This window comes from Xenopus laevis, chromosome 7S (genome assembly GCF_017654675.1).
Source record: "Xenopus laevis strain J_2021 chromosome 7S, Xenopus_laevis_v10.1, whole genome shotgun sequence".
Taxonomy (NCBI): Eukaryota; Metazoa; Chordata; class Amphibia; order Anura; family Pipidae; genus Xenopus; species Xenopus laevis.
The window spans coordinates 10,165,821-10,188,494 of record NC_054384.1 but is presented as its reverse complement, the minus strand read 5'-3'; the positions used below and the strand labels follow the sequence as shown (position 1 = coordinate 10,188,494).

The 22,674-nt window shown below is 41.3% G+C and overlaps 2 protein-coding genes across 2 annotated transcripts; both read left to right on the top strand.

The window, feature by feature from the left end:
* The first annotated feature begins 1,147 nt into the window (after window positions 1-1,147).
* On the top strand, window positions 1,148-10,309 carry LOC121396373 (deleted in malignant brain tumors 1 protein-like). The gene is made up of 11 exons (XM_041571236.1): window positions 1,148-1,180; window positions 1,852-1,890; window positions 2,024-2,062; window positions 2,551-2,611; window positions 5,033-5,071; window positions 6,180-6,209; window positions 6,566-6,589; window positions 8,064-8,378; window positions 8,870-8,896; window positions 9,088-9,154; window positions 10,141-10,309. The coding sequence occupies exons 1-11, from the start codon at window positions 1,148-1,150 to the stop codon at window positions 10,307-10,309; spliced, it is 843 nt and encodes a 280-aa protein (XP_041427170.1).
* Window positions 10,310-10,349: 40 nt separating this feature from the next.
* LOC121396201 (deleted in malignant brain tumors 1 protein-like) lies at window positions 10,350-21,833 on the top strand. Its single transcript, XM_041570870.1, has 5 exons — window positions 10,350-10,662; window positions 12,390-12,416; window positions 17,928-18,080; window positions 19,027-19,180; window positions 21,452-21,833. The coding sequence occupies exons 1-5, from the start codon at window positions 10,353-10,355 to the stop codon at window positions 21,828-21,830; spliced, it is 1,023 nt and encodes a 340-aa protein (XP_041426804.1). The 5' UTR covers window positions 10,350-10,352; the 3' UTR covers window positions 21,831-21,833.
* Window positions 21,834-22,674: the final 841 nt, after the last annotated feature.

Sequence of the window (22,674 nt, the reverse complement as noted above, 5' to 3'; positions counted from 1 at the left end):
AGGCCCGGATTTGTGGCGGGGCCACTAAGGCCCGGACCTAGGGCGGCAGAATATTAGGGGCAGCAGAATATTAGGGGTGGCATGCTGCCCAGCCGCTTCTCGGGGAGCACAAATCGCACCGGTGGGGGGTATGCGGATGGGCGCTAGGACTGTGCGGCCGGGTCCACTAAATCCAGCGCTGGCAATAATAATGAATTAATAGCCTTACAGAGCATTTGTTTTTTTAGATGGGGGTCAGTGACCCCCATTTGAAAGCTGGAAAATAATCAGAAAAAGGCATATAACTAAAAAACTATAAAAAGGGAAAAAAAAATATTTTAAAAGGCAAATAATTCAAAAACTATAAAAAAGAAATGCATTAATGTATTAAAAACTCTAATACCTATAAGGGACACTTTCCTTAAAGGAGAACTAAACTCTATAAATTAATATTGCTAAAAACGCCATATTTTATATGCTGAACTTATTGCACCAGCGTAAAGTTTCAGCTTGTCAATAGCAGCAATGATCCAGGACTTCAAACTTGTCACAGGGGGTCACCATCTTGGAAAGTGTCTGTGACACTCACATGCTCAGTGGGCTCTGATTGGCTGTTGAGAAGCTAAGCTTAGGGCTCGTCACTAATTATCCAGCAGAAAATGAGCTTCCCCTGTAATATTAGCTGATGCTACAGGTTTGCTGATTATTAAATTCTGATGCTAATTGCACTGGTTTCTGTGCTGCCATGTAGTAATTATGTGTATTAATTACTAATCAGCCTTATATTGTGACATTTCTATTCTATGTGTACTGTATATTGTGAGTGGGTCCCTAAGCTCAGTAAGTGACAGCAGCACAGAGCATGTGCAGTGAATCAGCAGAAAAGAAGATGGGGAGCTACTGGGGCATCTTTGGAGACACAGATCTTTACTGCAAAAGGGATGTGGTTGCCTTGGGCTGGTCCTGAAGCACAAAACATCATGTACAACATTTCTAGCTACTTCTTTAGTTAAGCTTTAGTTCTCCTTTAAAGGTAGATTCCAAGGGCTCATTTTTAAATGCGTGTAAAATTGCACCATCCAAATACATGCATTATTACACACTACGTACTATAACTGCCCCTTGTATTTAAATGTCGGTTGCATCTGTTTTGTTTTATGGATCAAAAATGGAACGTCTGGAGCAGGGTCAGACTGGGCCGGTGGGACACCGGGAAAAAACATGGTAGGCTCCGCCGGCCTAGACCCGAACCCCACCAGCGCTCCCCTAGGCTGCTGATCTTCCTCCCATGACGCTCTGAAGGTAGGTTTCATTTATGTGCGCTTGGGGGATGGTGGGTAGCCCCTTTAGGGGGGAAGGGGGCACAGTGGGGACCCATTGGGGGTGTGGGGGCCAATGGGGTGGCAGCCCCAGTGGGTCCTTCATCCATCAGTCTGACCCTGGTCTGGAGAGTTTCACACTTGACCATCTCACTTTGCTCTTCACTTAAATGTAATGTCTGGATTGTTTCTCTCCTAGGGCTGACAAGGCACACAAAAGATTCCAATCATCGGGCCTTTGGTTCTGGTAAGGAGATTTCTAAATGTGTCTTTCATATAATGTATCATCAAAACATGCAGGTTATCCAACACCATGAATAGATATTGGGGTGCCTCAGTGCTCTGCACTTACATTTATTGTCTGTATTGTTTCTTTCCTAGGGCACAGAAAGAAATCAAATCATCTGGGTTTTGGTTCTGGTAAGGAGATTTCTAATGTGTCTTTCATATACTTTATCATCAAACAATGCAAGTTTTCCAACACCATGAATAGATATTGGGGTGCCTCAGTGCTCTACACTTAAATTTAATGTCTGTATTGTTTCTGTCCTAGGGCACGGAAAAAAATCGAATCATCCGGGTTTTGGTTCTGGTAAGGAGATTTCTAATGTGTCTTTCATATACTGTATCATCTAAAAATACAAGTTTTCCTACACCATGAATAGATATTGGGGTGCCGCAGTGCTCTGCACTTAAATTTATTGTCTGTATTGTTTCTCTCCTAGGGCACGGAAAAGATTCCAATCATCAGGCTTTTGGTTCTGGTATGAAGAACATGTATCAAAACATGCAGGTTTTCCAACAACAAGAATAGATATCGGGCTGCCTCACTGCTGAAAAATGTAATAAAGTGTCTAGAAAAAGGAAATTGATTAATGTGTTAAAAACTGTCATCCTTATAAGAGGCACATTCCTTAAAGGGAGATTCCAAGGGCTCATTTTTAATTGCAATGTGCATTAAAAAGTTTTAAAGTGGTTGTAAAATTGCACCATCCAAATGCTATTTACATGCATTAATACACACTCCATGTTATACCGACCCCTTGTATTTAAATGTCGTTGAATCTGTTTTGTTGTATGGATCAGACAGGGGCAATGCCTCAATGAAGTGAGATAAGAAACCTGCCTCGGGTGAGTCGCCCCACTGCTGACCAGGGACAACAAAAATGCAGCTACTGGTAACTTTAAAAGCAGAATTTCAGGAAATGTGGCTCTTCTAGTGCAGAGAGTGTAACTGTGTTCTCTCCGCTAGCATCTTGGCCTCCCTCCGGCAGTGTTGTGGACCCCCCTCTACCCCCACCATCGCAAAAAAGGTGAGCGCATGGGGTATGGGGGCGACAGAAGGGCCAGGATCACCCCTGGGATCGGAAATGGAATGTCTGAAGAGTTTCACAATCATCGGCGGATTTTCATTAAGGCTTGGAGAGGCTAAGCCTCCCAAAAGCTGTTTGCCTGAAGAATTAAAAGAAAAAAAAAGCACGGTTAAAATCCTCTGTGTCACCAATGTGTCTATTTGATCTTGTCTGGGGAAGGGGCAGAAGGTGCTGCTGACTAGTTAGGGAGTAGGTAAGACTGAGCTTGTTTGTTCTGGGGATCAGGGACAAGAGACAAAGCAACAGCTAATCCTCCATTTGCCTGTCTGGTACATGTAACTTACATTGCATCTGATCTCTGAACATCTGAAATCCTGGATAAATGGTTTTGGAAGGAATTATTGCAAGTGGTTGACTATGAAGATTTTCATTCATCCAGGTCATGGTATATCTAGTATAGGTAAATCTGCCTACAGCTGCCTATCTACAGCTGGATTTGCTGAGTAATCATTAGATTGACCTATACTAGATATTGCAAGGGGTTATTGGCACAAAACATAATGGTCAATGGCAGTTCCGTGGAACTATTCAGGTTGGTGTTGGCTGAAACTGAAAAAAGTGGGAAGGTGAGATGCAGTCGTTATGGTACAATTGTATCAGATGACACTTTCACACCTCTGTGAGTTTCAGCCAACACCTACCCAAGTAGTTCAATGGAACTATTGTGATTGGATATTGATTAAAGGGGTTAAAGGCCTTGTATCATTAGCTGCCTAGAAAATAAACAGTGGCGGAACTACCGTGGGAGCAGGGGGTGCGAGCGGGCCAGGCCCCCCCCCCGGCAGCCCGTGCGCAACTGAAAATGCTGCCGTACGGAGGGGGCAGGGCCCGGCTGCGTGTCACACACCAGGGCCCGCCCCCCCTCTAGTGACACTACTGAAAATAAATATGTAATTTCTTCTTACTGGAGTGCTGCCTTCATTTGTATCACAGCTTAAACTGCAGCACAAATGCCTTTAATGTATTATCACCTTCCTCTGGGTCAGCTAGCAGATCAGTTAGGCTACTTTCACTTAGACACAATTTTTTTGGTTGATGGTTGTTGAAAGTTTTTTTTTCCATCTCATCTACTAGCAAAAGCGCGCACTATGTTTTTTGGGCAGCCGGCGTGCGCTCGTGCACTTGCCCAGTCCGACCCTGGTCAAGCTGGAACATTAAAATGGTTAGAGGAGGACAAGGTGCTCCAGAATTAGTGGTAAAGTAACTCACCAAACAGTGAAAGTGTTTTGGGTGCACCAGCCCCAGACCCCCAGCTTTAGGGAGCGGTACAGCAGAAGACAAGGAAGCAGGCTGACCGGCACTCGAACGGATTCACAAGACCAGAGATATTCAGTTAAAAAACAAATTTATTGGTAGAAAAGTTAAAAATGTAGCTTCATCTCCATCCACCCTACGCGTTTCACACCCCTCAAGGTGCTTAGTCGTGGGCTCCATGAGTTCGAGTGCCAGCTCTGCTTCTTTATCTTCAAGTGGAACATTACTTAGTACTTAATCAGACAGCCGATGAGTCTATCAGTTAGTAGCTTTTAAGTCGGCCCATGTATGGGACAGATTTCAGATTCTAGTGCATTTTCAGACAAAAAAAATCCTCCCAATGTGGAGCTGAATCAGCTCCGCCAGTTGAAAATTGCTGGTGAAAAAACTGGTGAAGTAACATTAGACGTAGGGGCACATTTACTATGGGTCGAATATCGAGGGTTAATTAACCCTCAATATTCGACCATCTAAGTTAAATCCTTCTACTTCGAATATCGAAGTCAAAGGATTTACCGCAATTCGTTCGATCGAACGATCGAAGGAAAAATCGTTCGATCGAACTATTAAATCCTTCGAAACGATTTTAATCCTTCTATCAAACGATTTTTCTTCGACCAGAAATTGCTAGGAAAGCCTATGGGGACCCTCTCCATAGGCTAACATTGGTGCTCGGTAGGGTTTAGGTGGCGAAGTAGGTCGTCAAATTTTTTTTTAAAGAGACAGTACTTCGACTATCGAATGGTCGAATAATCGAACGATTTTTAGTTCAAATCGTTCGATTCGAAGTCAAAGTCGTAGTCGATGGTCAAAGTAGCCAAACAAAAAAACTTCGAAATTCAAAGTATTTTTCATTCTAATCCTTCACTCGAGCTAAGTAAATGTGCCCCTTAGTGTACCCAAACAAAAAAATCCCTCTCCGTCCATGTTCACAATTGACCATCTCACTTTGCTCTGCACTTACACTCCGTACCTGCCTCTTGTATTTAAATGTTGGTTGCATCTGTTTTGTTGTTTGGATTGGAACTGGAATGCTGGATAGTTTTACACTTGACCCTTTCAATTTGTTCTGCACTTAAATTTAATTCTGGATTGTTTCTCTCCTAGGGCTCACCAAAATTTCTAATCATCAGGCTTTTGGTTCTGGTAAGTAGATTTCTAAATGTGTCTTTCATATACTGTATCATCAAAACAAGCAGGTTATCCAACAACATGATATTGGGGTGCCTCAGTGCTGAAGAATATAATGAAGTGTCCAGTCAGATCCATTTGGACCTAACCAATCAGAGTATCAAATAAATGTAATGGCGGATGTATTCCCCAAATGCATCTACCTGGCAATGTAAGGAGATCCATGATTTCCCATGTGCAATTCAATGAGATGACCCAATGCCCATTGTGTTATTCAGTAAGGCAAATAATGGCTTAACTAGATATATCCTTGAACGAAAGCTTAGAGATGGGCCCAACACCTTAAAGGGATACTGTCGCGGGAAAAAACTTTTTTTTTCAAAATGAATCAGTTAATAGTGCTGCTCCAGCAGAATTCTGCACTGAAATCAATTTCTCAAAAGAGCAAACAGATTTTTTTATATTCAATTTTGAAATCTGAGATGGGGCTAGACATATTGTCAATTTCCCAGCTGCCCCAAGTCATGTGACTTGTGCTCTGATTAACTTCAATCACTCTTTACTGCTGTACTGCAAGTTCGAGTGATATCACCCCCTCTCTCCCCCCCCCCAGCAGCCAAAAAAAAGAACAATGGGAAGGTAACCAGATAACAGCTCCCTAACACAAGATAACAGCTGCCTGGTAGATCTAAGAACAACACTCAATAGTAAAATCCCATGTCTCACTGAGACACATTCAGTTACATTGAGAAGGAAAAACAGCAGCCTGCCAGAAAGCATTTCTCTCCTAAAGGGCAGGCACAAGTCACATGACCAGGGGCAGCTGGGAAATTGACAAAATGTCTAGCCCCATGTCAGATTTCAAAATTGAATATAAAAAAATCTGTTTGCTCTTTTGAGAAATGGATTTCAGCGCAGAATTCTGCTGGAGCAGCACTATTAACTGATTCATTTTGAAAAAAACATGTTTTCCCATGACAGGATCCCTTAAAATAGTACATGGTCTCCAATGTGCCCCTCTACTCTGTTTATTAGCTATAGGCAAAAGGAAAGTGCCCTTACCTTTCTTTCTAATGCTCTGTAATGATATCATAATAACACTCTCTATTCGTTCTTTCTTCAGCTGCTTATCAGAGAACAACAGTATCATCAGGTAACTGTAGTTTTCAAGCTAAAATAACAAAAATGAATATAAAATTGCTCAGGGTGCTCTTCTAAGAACTTTTGCAATTAACAATAATAATTTTTTATTGAGCTGTTTGCTAATATAATGACTTTTGTCACAACAGCCCCACCTGCTGGTCAGGAGAAAGATACATTCAGAGGAAAACAGAGAACTGTTCTCATGTTACTGTGCTTGGGAAAGAGAGAAACCTCAGAATACCTTTCTCATGTCTTCCCTGCGCAATGCAATATAATATATAATTAAATCATTTCTAATGAATAGATAATTCAAGATATATTCTGTTTGGGTGTTAAACTGATCTATATATGACGTTTATTTTTTAGATGCTTACTGGACAACACCAACAGGTAACCGATGAAGAACCTTAAAAAGACTATTAACCATGTTGTTTTTTCCATGATGTGAAACTAACCATTTTAAAACACTGGCTGTTGAAATAATGGTGAAATCATGAGCCATTTATATGATGATATGGGATTGGACTTACTTTCTAATAAAGACAAGGTAGTGAGGAGTGATACATTCAGAAGGAAAAACTGTTCTGATGTTGCTCTGCTTAGAAAAAAGCTCAGAAGACCTTGCTCATGTCTTTACTGAGCAGAGGAACATCGAGGGTTTACTGCTCCTTTGATAAAAAATGTTTTTACTTCCACATTGTCAGTTGCATTTAATGTGGCCTTAAATGGACCAGCCTTAAAAAATATATGTAGGAAACCTTATTAAAATTGCTATTGATGTGTTACTAATCTCTTTATTTGAGCAACACAATGGGGCAAATTCACTAAGATTCGAAGTTGCGCTAGTGTTGATTCGCTATGTAAAGCGAAGTTACGCTAGCGAAGGCTAACTTGCATACGGCGCCAAATTCAAATTTCAAATAAAAATTTTATTTTGCCCTACACATGTGCCCACTGTCTAGGTAAGTTGCCATGAGTCAGGAAATGTAGGGGGGAAGGAGGGGAGCCCCAAAAATTTTTTCGATCTTTTTCAGCCTATCACCCATAATGTAGAAAACACGCCAGCGTTTTTTGGGACTTAGAAAAATTTTTGACTTTTTTTGAAGCAATCCCTATCTACTCTATTGCGCTTCGCCTGGTCTGAGGTGGCGAAGGAAGTCTAGCGTAAAAGGTAGCGTTCAGTACACTGCGCAAGTTAGTGAATTTGCGTAGTTACGTCGCTAGCGAAAATTCGCCTGGCGTAAGGGTGCGAAGTAACACTAGCGAAACTACGTCAGCATTCGTTAGTGAATTTGCGCAGTAACGAAAATGCCAAACGCTAGCTTTCGGCGCTTCGGCGCTTAGTGAATTTGCCCCAATGACTTATAGGTACTCAGCACAGGGTAGGGTGTAAAGTAGAAAAATAATTGCACTTTTCACCCTGCCATTCCATGAAGTCCTGTGTTTAAGTGGCTTGATTATATGGTCACTGATAAGACAGAGGTCCCTTGCCAGTAGAATGGGGAAGGGAAAATGGAGTGGAACTTGGGATGGGACACTTCCAAGAGCAGATCCCTACCCTTCAGTGGCTCTAGGGTTGAGAGGTTAATCATAAAACTGACTACTGCCTTTTCATTGACTCCCCTATTGATCAGAGTTTGTGGGATCATGTAAATAGTGAATATAAACTGACGCAGTATGTGCATCTATAGAGAATAATACGTTCTTCTCATCTCTATGGAAAGAGAAAGATGCTGGTCCAAATAAGAAAACAATGCTCCTCAAGAACAGAACATGTACTAGGTCTGAGTTAAGAACCCAAACTGCAGCATGAGGCATCTTTGCCTAAACCTCAGCTCATGTTGTTATTCTTTCTCTGTTACAGGTCCCACGTCTATGAGACTTGTCAATGGAAGGAACAGATGTGAGGGACGTGTTGAAATATTCTATGATGGAACCTGGGGAACGGTGTGCGGTGACCTCTGGGATATGAGTGATGCTCAGGTGGTGTGCAGGCAACTGGGCTGTGGTTTTGCCAGATCAGCCCTTGCAGGAGCAACTTTTGGCCAAGGGAGTGGACCCATAGTGTTGGATGATGTGCAGTGCAGAGGCCACGAGTCTTTTCTATGGGAATGTCCTCACAATGGACTGAAACGTCACAACTGTGGACATAGTCAGGATGTTGCAGTCGTTTGTTTAGGTACAAAGTGATTCAAGAAAATATAGTTTTAGTTCATAAATTTGTTATATGCATGGATTGCCTAAAGTCCACCCACTCATCGGTTCTTCAACTGTTCTAGATGGCCTGATTGGCTCAGCATGGTGCAACATGGCACAGACTTTCTCCTTTTGGAAATGAATAAAGAAAATGTAGCTCCCTGTTGAATCATAATTCGCTAGTAAGACCCCTTCCCAGCTGCCCCATACTGCGTCACTGTCTATACCTGCTATTTGGATTTGATCCATTGGCTGGGCAGGGGTCGGGCATTACCTCAATGCATCATAGAGTGCGTCTAAAAAAACAAATTCAGCTTTTAATATTTTGTATTTCTCCAGCAGGACAATTTCTTTTATTGCAACCCTCTCTTTACTGTCTACTTCTTCAGCCTTTAGTAGCGTAAGGATATTAGTAAGTGTAACCCCCACTAACACATGCAATGTTTCTGACATAGTTTCATTCTGTATTTGCAGAGCATCACCAGCTGTTCTCAGCGATAGGTAAATATGTATTTTCGTTTGGCATGTTTTCTGTGCTGTTCTGCGTCACTATGATGTTCTATTAACGTTCCCTTTATTAAAACTGCAATGTGTTCCGCATATGTCTCCCTAATGTTTTTGATTCATTATGATGGTAATTTAAAAATGCTTGTTACCTGGCCATGGCATTAATATGGTATTTTACTTTATAGGCTCCACTGTCCAGACCCCGGCCTTCTCCACTTTGTACAGAAATGGTATGTGCTTGATAGAGGTGTTGTGAGTTTCTGAGGCAAACATGCTGCTCAAAAAGTGCCACTGAAAAATTGCTTAGACCCAGTAAAGTATTTAAAGGCCCATTGACACACAGTATCAAACAAAACGGTGCCCTTCAACATTAAATGGCACAGTGACTCCCAGCATTAGATGGTACAGTTAGCCCAGCAGTGACTAGAACCTAGACTCTTAAAATGAAATGGCACAGTGACTCCCAGCATCAAATAGAACCATAACTCTTATCATTAAATGGCACAGTTAACCCCAGCATCGAATGGAACCATGACTCTTAAAATGAAATGGCACAATTACCCCCAGCATCAAATGGAACCACAACTCTTAACATTAGACGAACACTTACCCCCAGCTTTGAATAAAGCCATGGCTCATAGCATTAAATGGCACAGTTACCCCCAGCATCGAATAGAACCATGACCCTTAACATTAAATGGCACGATTAGCCCAGCATTGACTAGAACCAAGACTCTTAAAATTAAATGGCACAGTGACTCCCAGCATCGAATGGAACTATAACTCTTAACATTAGATGGCACAATTACCCCAGCATCGAATAGAACCGTAACTCTTCACCTTAAATGGCACAGTTGCCCCCAGCATCAAATTGAACCATAACTATTAACATTAAATGGCACATCAAATAGAACCAAAACTCGTAAAATTAAATGACACAGTTACCCCCAGCATTAAAGGACACCATTAACCCAGTTTAGACATCAAAGTCAATATCCGAATCAAACAATACAGTGACTGCCCAGATTAAAGGGCACAATGACCCACAGCTTTCGTGCAATGACACAGTGGTAGTGCAACCCTACTGTCATCTGTGAGACCTCTGATTTCAACTCTCCTTTTTAAAATGGAACACTTACTACTTCTGTTTCCAAACTATAGTGTGATAGGACACAGCGGGGCATGCTAGTGGAAAGTTAAAATTTCTATCGCACATGAACTATTTTGTCCTTTCAAAGTGCAGATTACAGACATGGTTACTGCTCAAACGCTGCCTGTTTTCACCTCTACCCCATCAAGGAGCTGATCCAGGACACTGTATCCCGTGATGAGATACAGGGCTCTTTCTCATTGGTTCTGACCCTGCTCCTGGGAAATACATATTTCAGGGGATGCGCATTTAGATGACTCTTTGATATTTCTGTTTTCTGTCATTATAGAACTCGCATTTATGGCCTTGAGACTTGCCAATGGGAGAAACAGATGTGAGGGGCGTGTGGAAGTTTTTTATAATGGAACCTGGGGAACCGTGTGTGATAACTCCTGGGATATAAGTGACGCTCAGGTGCTGTGTAGGGAGCTGCGCTGTGGCAATGCCATTTCTGCTCCTGTTGGTGCTTTCTTTGGCCAGGGCAGTGGGCCCATAACTCTGGATGTGATGAACTGCTTAGGATACGAGTCCTCTCTATGGCAATGCCCTCACAATGGCTGGATTTCACAGAACTGTATCCATGGAAAGGACGCTGGCGTAATGTGTTCAGGTATTCGTACACCATCATTCAGCTAATAGATAATCATATGTCAGTGTCGCTTTAAGTACTTCAAATTCAAATGTTTCAGAATGAAGGCAAACTGTAGAAATATAACTTCATGCTTGATCCCCCCCAAAATGAGAACCATATGCTGTAGCTTCATTATTCGTGTATTATTGTCTGTATACTTATTTAACTACAGGTTTGGACTGAGACATTAAACCTCAGCCAATGACAATTTTCTTTTTTTCCTTTTTAATGCTAATACAACCTACTTTCATGTCGGTCTGGGACCACAGGGGCCCACCCAAAAACCTTAGACCAGGGGCCCACTCTCAATACTTTTATAATTCCTCTCCTCACTCGACCTCTATTCTCCTAGTCTATTTTATTTACATACTATAATCTATTATTCCATCTATTTAGCCTATTTGTTCTTATAGAAATAGGGAATGACCAAAAAAATAGGCCAAATGTTTATCAGCATGTGCCACCAACACCTGGGCCCACCGGGAGTTTCCCTTGTATCCCTAAGCAGCCCAGACCACACTGAGCATGTGCACAGTCTTAGTCTTGCAAAGATGTATAACAAAGTTACAAGATGGTGCACCCAAGTTCCCACCCAGCCTCCTCTGATGAATTAGACAAAAATCGCAGACAATAAACTGGACCTGGACCTTCAAGTAATTCCAGGGATCCCTTACAAGTCAAAAGCCACAGTTGACTTGAGGCGAGTGAATCTGAAGTAAAGGCAATTATTTACATGATCCAATTCCAACGCATAAACCAGAGGAAATAATGTGCACCACAAACCTACGCACAAGTTACTAAAACAGATGGACAGTTGGTGACCATATTTGTGTATCTTGCTCAAGTTGCAGTGGACACAATTTATCAGGCCCCCACAATTATACAGGAATTCCGTTGAAAGAAATCTGGGTAGAAAACATGGCAATTTGCTTTAAAAAACGGCACTTTACACAATGCGTTGTGTTCTTAAAAGAGAGTAATGATAAAATCACTTTAATTTGTCTGAGTGATCACCAGTATTGCAAGTGTGTAATCTCCATGCATTAGAGTGTTATTCTGGGTTAGATTAATTAACAGAAATAGATAAACTTGGATTTATTTACCTCTTTGTAGCACATATCTACAACATACAGTATATCAGGGATGCTATTTCGAGACAGCACCACTGCCATAAACTCGACTAAAACTTTAAAGGGCATGTAAAGTCTAAAATAGAATAAGGCTAGAAATGCTGTATTTTGTATACTAAATATAAACATGAATTTACTGCACCACAAGCCTAATCAAACAAATAATTTATGCTTTCAAAGTTGGCTACAGTGGGTCACCATCTTGTAACTTTGCAAGACTAAGACTGTGCACATGCTCAGTGTGGTCTGGGCTGCTTAGGGATCGTCATAAACAAAGCTGCTTGAGTTCTGCATGGCTGGGAAGTAAGGCGGGGGCTCCCCCTGCTGTTCATAAATATGATTGTTTCCCTGCAGAGCAGTTAGGGATCGTCTGACAATTCATATCCACAGCAGTAAATGAAGGGAGAATTTCACTACATACAGTCAGGTTTCTTATAAAAACGGTACACATGTTTTAATTAAAGTATATTGGATATAGGTTTCTTTTTCATTAAAGAAAGTGAAAATGGGATTTTATTTTTTTGCCTTTACGTGCCCTTTAAATGCTAATATGTATTTTTTATATGGAATTTACAGGACATGACCAGCAAACCACACAGCCAGGTAATTATATCCTTTGCTAATATTTATTGGTGTCATCATTTGTCTCTTTAGCGTTTCCTTCTGTTCTGTATATTATTCAGTGGACAATTTAGTGGACCAGGTCTGGATTGGGAGGCAAAGTAGACCCTGGCATTTCAAGCACACAGAGGCCCAAGCAACTCCCATCAGTTTACTAAATAGGGATTATCTGTGGCAGGGCCGGGCCAAGGTATTTTGGCACCCTAGGCAAGGGCTTCAATCAGTGCCCCCCCACCTGGCCCTACATTATCATTTTCCACCTTACCATTCATACTGCCCCCTGTACCTGTGCCAGCAGCTATAATGTTGCCCCATGTACCTGTGCCAGGGCCTATCATAGGGGTACTATTTGTACCTGTGCCAATGGCAGTCAATCACTCAGATTACCCCCAAGCCCCCCATCTGTACCTGTGCCAGCATAAGACAAAACATCCATCATAGTGTTACCCCCAGTCTGTAATTATGCCAGCAGCAACCAAAAAAATCCATCATATTGCCCCTAATTTGTACCTGTGCCAGCAGAAGCCAAAAATACATTATAATGCCCCAAACATCTGTGTACCATTGCCAGAAGCTATCATATTACCCCCATTTGTACGTGTGCCATCAGCAGCCAATCCCTCATATTGCCCCCAATCTGTACCTGTGCCAGCAAGATCCAAAAATCCATCATATTGCCCACAAATATGTAGCTGTGCCAGCAGCAGCCAAGAGGGAAGTGGGGAGTGCCCACAGTACAAATCACGGGCAAGAGGGGGTTGCAATAGGCGGTATATAAAATTAAAAAACTATTAAAGGCCAATCAAACCAGGGTTTAAAAAAAAGAAAACAAAATCCCCCTAAAAGTGCACCCCCATCATGATTGCGCCCTAGGCGGCCACCTACTCTGCCTACCCCTAGTTCCGGCCCTGGTCTGTGGCATCTTACAGCAGCCCATCTGGCATTTGCCAGAACCCACAGCTTGCCAGTCCTGGCCTGGTTTGGACCAGATGCCATGTGATATCCATCCTCGCCTGTCATTTATGCTCTTTATAAATATTTTCTGCTTTCTATAATATAAGAATATAATTGATGGGAAAACTATATGATAATCAGTGGATGCCTGGGTCAGTGTAAAGTGTTATTCAGTTGATGAACCACCAGTGGAACCGCAGCAGTGTTGCTCATACAACAAATGCATGTAACTTGCCCATCAATAGGTGCAACCAAGCTGTATAAAATCCAGTTTAGGGATGAGGTTAGGGATGATGTTAAAAAATGTTAGTGATCACAGAGCTTCAAGGGGTGGTTCACCTTTAAGTTAACTTTTAAAATGTTATAGAATGGCTGATTCTGTGCAACTTTTCAATTCATCTTTAATATATTTTTTCTATTTTATTTTTTTAATTATTTGCCATCTTCTTCTGACTCTTTCCAACTTTCAGATGGGGGTCACTGATCCCTTCTAAAAAACAAATACCCTGTAAGGCTACACATGTCTTGGTATTGCTACTTTTTATTACTCATCTTTCTATCCAGGCCTCTCCTATTCATATTCCAGTCTCGAATTTGAAAAGACTGGAATTTAAATCAGTGCTGCTGAAACTGCAAACTGGTGAGCTGCCGAATAAAAAGCGAAATAACTCAAACGCCACAAATAATAAAAGATGAAAACCAGAATATCACTCTCTAAATAAAGATCCGTGTAACAAATCTGAATGCTGAAAGGTACTGTGTTGGTTTTGCACACAGGACTAATGCAACACCTTAAAGGGATCCTGTCATCGGAAAATATGTTTTTTTCAAAACGCATCAGTTAATAGTGCTACTCCAGCAGAATTCTGCACTGAAATCCATTTCTCAAAAGAGCAAACAGATTTTTTTATATTCAATTTTGAAATCTGACATGGGGCTAGACATATTGTCAATTTCCCAGCTGCCCCTGGTCATGTGACTTGTGCCTGCACTTTAGGAGAGAAATGCTTTCTGGCAGGCTGCTGTTTTTTCTTCTCAATGTAACTGAATGTGTCTCAGTGGGACATGGGTTTTTACTATTGAGTGTTGTTCTTAGATCTACCAGGCGGCTGTTATCTTGTGTTAGGGAGCTGTTATCTGGTTACCTTCCCATTGTTCTGTTGTTTGGCTGCTGGGGGGGGGGAGAAAGGGAGGGGGTGATATCACTCCAACTTGCAGTACAGCAGTAAAGAGTGGCTGAAGTTTATCAGAGCACAAGACACATGACTTGGGGCAGCTGGGAAATTGACAATATGTCTAGCCCCATGTCAGATTTCAAAATTGAATATAAAAAAATCTGTTTGCTCTTTTGAGAAATGGATTTCAGTGTAGAATTCTGCTGGAGCAGCACTATTAACTGATTCATTTTGAAAAAAAATTTTTTCCCATGACAGTATCCCTTTAAGTGTTTATTGCGGAGTGCGGTGCAATGTTTCGGGGCAGACTCCTTTGTCAAGCATATACTGGAAACATTTTTTATACTGAAGAATTTTATATTTTCTTCTCATTGAGACATTTTTCATTGACTTTTAAGGTGATTAAGCACCTAAATTGAAGGTGTTTCCCCTGTGAGTTTTGCTCTTGGTTGGAGGATGATTTGTGGGTGGTCTAATTGGTTAATTATTGCTTGTCTATTTATATGCACCACATTTATGTTCCGTATGCTTGACAAAGGGATCTGCCCTAAAACGTTGCATCGCATTCTGCAATAAACACTTAAATAAAATTCGAGTTTTTTTTATAATATTGGACTTTTAAAAAATCACAAACTTTCAGAATTTATTAAACCCCAGAGAATGGAAAAGTCAGAATCTGAAAATCCGGCTTCTCAGACCTGTTGAGGTTGCATATAAGTCAATGGGAGAAGTCCCAATGATTTTTCAATGGATATTGGGTTTCGTGCAATACCCCCAAAGTATTTGGGTGAAAATTTCTGAAAAAATCGTGAAAATCGGATGGAAAAATTCAAAAAAATCGTGAAAATCAGATCCCGCAAAGCAAATTTTTGGGAAAATGTAATAATAAATGAACGCAAAAAACCCAGAGCGGATTTGATTGGAGTTTGTAGCAGAAAATATTGAGATCAATTCGGACTCTGATAAATAACCCCCTTAAGGTGTTGCATTAGTTCTGTGTTCCATTGGATTCTATCATTTGTAAACTGAAAAACAGGCCGATCCTCATGGGAAATAAATATTTTCATTCTGAGACATATTTAACTCATCATTTACCGCTATTCCTGTAATATTCACAACTACATATAACTTGTTTGTTAAAAAGGTATCCAGCCCATTGTGAAGTATTATTATTATATTATTATAATACAGAAAAGCCATGAATATCTTGTGAATTATATCCTTATAAACGGTGAGTTCTGATGTCATTTCTGTCACATGACTCACTGAAACTTGAGTATTATAATAAATAAAGTACCTCTTGTTGCAAAATATGAGGATATTAGAAGTTACCTCGGAGTTCCATGACCTGTATAAAAACACTCGGCCTTTGGCCTCATACTTTCATATGGTCATGAAACTCCTCTGTAACTTATATTATCCTTATATATCCTTATATTTTACAAGAGGGGGTACTTTATTCACTATGTATAACAGATCCCTTCCCATTCTGAATTGATCCCTTGAATAGACGACAGTGTAGAATATTACTGTAATGAGATGGCGCCTATATCTGAATGAGCAGCAGGACAGAAAACTGGAATTATGCACTTAGGGGCTGATTCACTAAGGGTCGAATATCGAGGGTTAATTAACCCTCGATATTCGACTGGGAATTGAAATCCTTCGACTTCGAATATCGAAGTCGAAGGATTTAGCGCAAATAGTGCGATCGTACGATCGAAGGATAATTCCTTCGATCGAACGATTAAATCCTTCGAATCGAACGATTCGAAGGATTTAAATCCAACGATCGAAGGAATATCCTTCGATCAAAAAAAGTTAGGCAAGCCTATGGGGACCTTCCCCATAGGCTAACATTGACTTCGGTAGCTTTTAGGCGGCGAACTAGGGGGTGGAAGTTTTTTCTTAAAGAGACAGTACTTCGACTATCGAATGGTCGAATAGTCGAACGATTTTTACTTCGAATCCTTCGATTCGAAGTCGTAGTCGTAGGTCGAAGTAGCCCATTCGATGGTCGAATTAGCCCAAAAAAACTTCGAAATTCAAAGTTTTTTTACTTCGAATCCTTCACTCGAAGTTAGTGAATCGGCCCCTTAATGTTAGTTTGTCTGAAATAACAGGATTGGATGGAGAACCAGAAGATCTCCTAGTGGGTTTCGGACAAGGACAATTACCAGCAGTCATATTTTTATTCCTACCAAAAGCCTGTATGACACCTACAGCATTTTGTACTCTCTATATTTTGGGAGACTGGGCCAAAAATGTCAGGTTCTCTGGTGGCCGTAGGAAGCATTGTACTGTATATCATGCTTTCTATTAACAATGTCTGCCTTGTTGGCCACACACACGCTTCAAATCTAGGACTTACACGAATCCCTATTTTTGGTTGTACAGAGCACTGAATTCATGTCCTGACTCACTAAGGGGCTGTTGGGAAGTCCCAGTCTTGTTCTGGGTCCTCCTTAGCAATCAGGTGTTAGAAGTGAAAAAATAAAGCTCCAGATGGGTTTTTAAAAAGGGTCCATATACTGTGTAAAGGGCATAATATAAAACATTCGGCAAAGTCAAGTGCAAAGTGGAAGCAAACTTACAGAAAGCATGGGGACATATAATTAAAGGGACTGTTCACCTTTCAAAACTTTTTTTCAGTCCAGTTTTCTGCTTTTTTCTTCTGTTTTACATTTTATATTATTTTACTGTACCAAAATGGAAGTTTACTGTTCCTCCCAGGGCTGTATTTAGGTCCAAAGCCAACCAAGGCATCGGACCTAAACACGCCCCTATGTCGTGTGCGCTGACGTTACTTCCGCAGTCTTCCTCGGACCCCCTACCCCTCACTCCCTCATCGCATTTCCTATGGAAATCCTTGGCGGAGAGTGGGGAGGGTTTAAAAAAAAATTAAAAAACAAACAAAAAACAAACAAACAAAAATAATTATATATAAATACGGCCCTGGTTCCTCCCTCCGGTGTTGGAGTCTGGAGCTCAATGATCCAGGTGCAGCTTCTGAATTGCCAACATTTGCTCCATTAGTTGATTCTCCATTCGTTTATACTCGGGTTTACCCATGGGTCGGGTGGGTTCGGCCGACCTCACACCCCTATTCGCTCTCCCCGCCACCTTTCACTGCCGGCTTCTTCTTTTATAGACGCACGCTTGCTTGCCTCACCCCTTTTGTTACATCATGGCCGGGTCCGGCGCTGGTCTATAAAAGGAAGCCGGAAGGCGGGTGCGGGCGGGCGCGAGTGGAGGGTGGGCAGGTTTCAGGCGGGTGCATAAAAACTCGCACATCCCTACTCAACAGTATCTGTGGAATATTAGCAACTGTTGTATCAATCGAAAAATTGTTTTTATTTTTTAGCAGAATTTTCGGCTCCCACATTCCCGAGGTTCCCACAGTCCAATGGATCAGCTGACACATTTCTGAGATTCCAAAAACTCAATGGATCAGCTCACACATTCCCACAATTCAATGGATCAGCTTCCACATTCCAGCTATTCCCACAATTCAATGGTAAGTGTGAAGTTTTTCCTTTATGGCATTTTACTTCCCTATTCCTTTCCCTCCTAATATTCTGGATCCTTTCCCAAGGGACTGATGATCAGCAGAGCTGGGCGATGGCACCTTCCTATAAATGAAGAGATGACGTTATTTAACCCCATCACTGGCAAGAACAGTAGCTAGTGATGGGCGTATTTATTCGCCAGGCGCGAATTTGCGCGATTCGCCGCCAGCGAATAAATTCGCGAAACGCCCGCGAAAATTCTTGGCAAAAAATCAAAAACGGGCGCCGGCGTCAAAAACAGGCGCTGGCGTAAAAAAACCAGGTGCCGGCGTCAAAAACGAGACGCCGGCGCCGTTTCACAAATTTTTCGCCGTTTTGCGAAATTCGCAAAATTTTTCGGCGAAGCGAAACGGCGCAAATTCACCCATCAATAACAGTAGCTTAAAGCTAAAAAAATGCACACATATAGCATTTTAGGGGTATAAATATCAAAGGGAGGAACAGATTTAGGTGCATTTTGACTCTTTAAAACAGGCCAATTAAAAACATTTATAATTACACAGAGATCTGTGCATTTTTTTCTCTGCTGATCTACAATGAACTCTTTGATAAATGGATTCTTTTTAATCAGAGAATACACAGAACCTTTTTATTTGGCTCAGGGAGAACAATATTGTACATTGCCCCTTTAAATATCTACAGAAGTCTACCCCAAACCATTTGTCTTTTCATTCTTTTATTTAAGACGGGGGTGAAAAGGCACCTGGCAGGTATAGGGGTTACTATAGCCTAGTTGCTATAGTAAATGGTGTCATAGCAACAAGATAAGAGAGCTTCAAAGCACAAAAATGGAACAAATAGAAAACACCAACAACAATAAAGAGAATACCACTTCTTACACCATACTTAAATAATGTGACTGCACCCACCACCTCTTTTTTCTCCTAATTTCAGGAACCCGTTTTCAGTGTGGAGATATATTGACTCTGCCTGCCGGTATGATATCAAGTCCCTTCTATCCTCACTATAATGTGCCCAATGCTTTTTGTTCGTGGAAAATAATCACGGCACCAAATATGCAGGTGAAACTGCATTTACTTGATCTAAAGTAAGTAATTTATCATTGTAAGGCTTTTGTTACAGGCGAAATCCTCTGAAGGAACAAAAGGTGTAGCACCTTAAAATGCTTGAACCCACATAAAACATGGCACTATATTTCTGAATGGATGTTCCACAAGTATCAACAATTAAACTGAAAAAAGTTGGTCAAAATGGGCCATGGTCACAGTTCAAATAATGAAAACTTTACAGTAAACCCTGCCCCTTGTTGAGAATGTGCCATCTATGGGGTGAAGGCTGTGGCTTACTAGATTTGGGTTGAGTTTGGACTTTTTATTACCTTCACATATTAAAGGGATCCTGTCATTGGAAAACATGTTGTTTTTCAAAACACATCAGTTAATAGTGCTGCTCCAGCAGAATTCTGCACTGAAATCCATTTCTCAAAAGAGCAAACAGATTTTTTTATATTCAATTTTGAAATCTGACATGGGGCTAGACATTTTGTCAATTTCCCAGCTGCCCAAAGTCATGTGACTTGTGCCTGCACTTTAGGAGAGAAATGCTTTCTGGCAGGCTGCTGTTTTTCCTTCTCAATGTAAAGGTCCCCATACATGGATAGATCCGCTCGTTTGGCGATGTCGCCAAACGAGCGGATCTCCCTCCGATATGCCCACCTTGAGGTGGGCAATATCGGGCAGATCCGATCGTGGGCCCTAGGGCCCAACGATCGGATCCTAGCATTCTCAAACGGGCGGTCGGATCGCTGGACCGCATCAACGAACAGATGCGGCCGCGATCCGACGGGATTTTTAAACCCATCCGATCGAGATCTGGCCGACTTTCGGCCAGATCTCGATCGGGGAAGCCCGTCGGGGGCCCCCATACACGGGCCAATAAGCTGCCGACACAGTCTGTCGGCAGCTTTTATCGGCCCGTGTATGGCCACCTTAACTGAATGTGTCTCAGTGAGACATGGGTTTTTACTATTGAGTGTTGTTCTTAGATCTACCAGGCAGCTGTTATCTTGTGTTAGGGAGCTGCTATCTGGTTACCTTCCCATTGTTCTTTTGTTTGGCTGCTGGGGGGGGGGGAGGGGGTGATATCACTCCAACTTGCAGTACAGCAGTAAAGAGTGATTGAAGTTTATCAGAGCACAAGTCACATGACTGGGGGCAGCTGGGAAATTAACAATATGTCTAGCCCCATGTCTGATTTCAAAATTGGATATAAAAAAATCTGTTTGCTCTTTTGAGAAATGGATTTCAGTGCAGAATTCTGCTGGAGCAGCACTATTAACTGATTCATTTTGAATTTTTTTTTCCCATGACAGTATCCCTTTAATAAGGAACATTGCACTTTTTACATATGGCCTAGTGCAGTAACAGCTGTACAAAACAGACACAACAGTGGTGGTTAATTAAAACTGGATGGTGATTTTAAATTAAAACTGGAGTCAATAAGGTACCCAAAATCACAATAAATGAGAACACACATTGCATAAATGTTAATCAATGTCAGTTGGTCGCTCACATTTATATAAATACACCAGCCCCTTCCATACAGCATTTATCAGTTTCTAATTCGCAATGATATTTGTGAGATATTAGGGTCTCCAAGTACAGAGTTATACTCACAAAAAGGAAGTGGCCCAAGTGCACCACCCTGAGCCCTCAGCACAGGGAGTGGTTAAACCGAAAAACCTTTTAGAGCAGGCACTCAATGAACGGAAACTTCCACCAAGCAAATAGTTCAAAGTGAAGAGAGTTTATTGTGTCCACAGCCTCACTCGTTTTGTGTCATATGATTAAGTGTTTATGACACGAAACGCGTAAGGCTGTGGACACAATAAACTCTTTTCACTTTGAACTATTTGTCTGATGGAAGTTTGCCTTCATTGAGTGCCTGCTCCAAAAGATTTGTCAGTTTCTAATTTACATCAGGTCCTATTCAGTACATTTATTTCCATATTAGTGTGTGAATAGCATTGCCTGTAGGTATTAGCCAATAGTGATGTTATGTAGAGCAGCTCTAATTGATAGAATGATTAGAAGATAAAAGATATAATGGAGCACGATGGAAGCAATAGGACAATATGTTGGCGGTAGAGCAGCAAATTAACAATGATACATGTTGTATACTCATTGCATACCCATGTTGACTTTCAGCCCCTATATACAATGTTGTATGCTAGACACTGGGTTTGCTGCCATTGATCAGGTATAAAGGCCAGCACGCACTCTTTTGTTTTGCAGTTACGAAATCTCAATTTTGACCAGTGGATGAATTATTTAAGTATATCTTTGTCTTTCAATAACAGTCTGAAATACTCCAGCAACTGTTCCTCTGACTCAGTGACGGTACATGATGGATTTCCCGAGAACTCCCCTGTTCTGGGAAAGCTGTGTGGACAGAATAGAAGTCAGATTTTCTACTCTTCCTCTAACATCATGGGAGTTGTGTTCAGAAGCAGCAATGTCACTCAGCAAGGTGGCTTCATTGCCCATTATGCAACTACGCCAAAAAGCAACGACATGCTAGGTACAGTAGAACATAATCCATCAGTCCCGGGCCCAAAGCAGCACAGCCTGAAATATAAGTTGAATGAGATACTGAAAAAGTTCTCAAATGCTAATGAATGCTGCAATTTAATTGGTCAGTTAGGTAGCCGGTCCATACCCAGTACTGCTGGCAAATAGACTGCATTACAAATTCAGCTGCCTTGAAGGCCCCAAAGTATATGGTTTCTCCTTTGCAACAAATGTGATGTGGAGTAGTCTTCCACTACAATGGAATGTCGCAACCTGATTGGTCAGATGGGAGGTGTACTATTTTGACTCATAGGTTCATGATTTGTTGCATTTGGTCTAAACCTATGGAATGCTGAAATCTGATCAGAGAGAACAAACAATGAATTATGGTGAAAAATATCATCATACAGTATTCATAGTATACAATCCGACTTGAGGAATTGCTATAATAACGGCATGTCACTTTAAACCTGTGCATATTTAATTAATTCTGTCTATAAGCAACCAATTAAATGCCATCTTTAACAATGATCTAACACGGTGAAACAAAAAAAAAAAAAAAGGACCAATCCTGTGCCAATAAAGTGGTTCTTTGAAGTGTAATATATGAATTCCCATAGGGAGGAAGCACACCAGACACTTCGGCATTGCCTTTTAGAACATTTATTCCAGCAGAGTTGGCACAAGCTTTGGGGGTCAACCCCTTCTTCAGGTGCAGCATGACCCCGAAAGCTTGTGCCAACTCTGCTGGAATAAAGGTTCTAAAAGGCAATGCAAAGTGTCAGGTGTGCTTCCTCCCTATGGGAATTTGTGTACGAGAAATTGGCCTGGAAGTAGTCTGAGGAGTTGAATGCACCCTACGGAAAGAAAGTAAGTGGTGTGCCCAAGAAAAGTGTGCTTTCTTATGTGTAATATATGAAATCATGGTGGGACACGGACTGAAGTGCATGAACCTGACCATTTAATTCTAAAGCCCTACAAGATTTTTAACAGATTTAATAAAGCAAAGAAT

Excerpts from the sequence above, each read along its gene's own strand:
- LOC121396201 (XM_041570870.1), top strand. The coding sequence starts at position 10,353 with ATGGCCTTGAGACTTGCCAATGGGAGAAACAGATGTGAGGGGCGTGTG. Across the intron at positions 18,081-19,026 it reads GCTATTCCCACAATTCAATG|GAACCCGTTTTCAGTGTGGA; the intron begins GTAAGTGTGAAG and ends TCCTAATTTCAG. Across the intron at positions 19,181-21,451 it reads CTGCATTTACTTGATCTAAA|TCTGAAATACTCCAGCAACT; the intron begins GTAAGTAATTTA and ends TTTCAATAACAG.
- LOC121396373 (XM_041571236.1), top strand. The coding sequence starts at position 1,148 with ATGGAACGTCTGGAGCAGGGTCAGACTGGGCCG. Across the intron at positions 1,181-1,851 it reads AGCAGGGTCAGACTGGGCCG|GGCACGGAAAAAAATCGAAT; the intron begins GTGGGACACCGG and ends TTTCTGTCCTAG. Across the intron at positions 8,897-9,087 it reads CCAGCTGTTCTCAGCGATAG|GCTCCACTGTCCAGACCCCG; the intron begins GTAAATATGTAT and ends TTTACTTTATAG.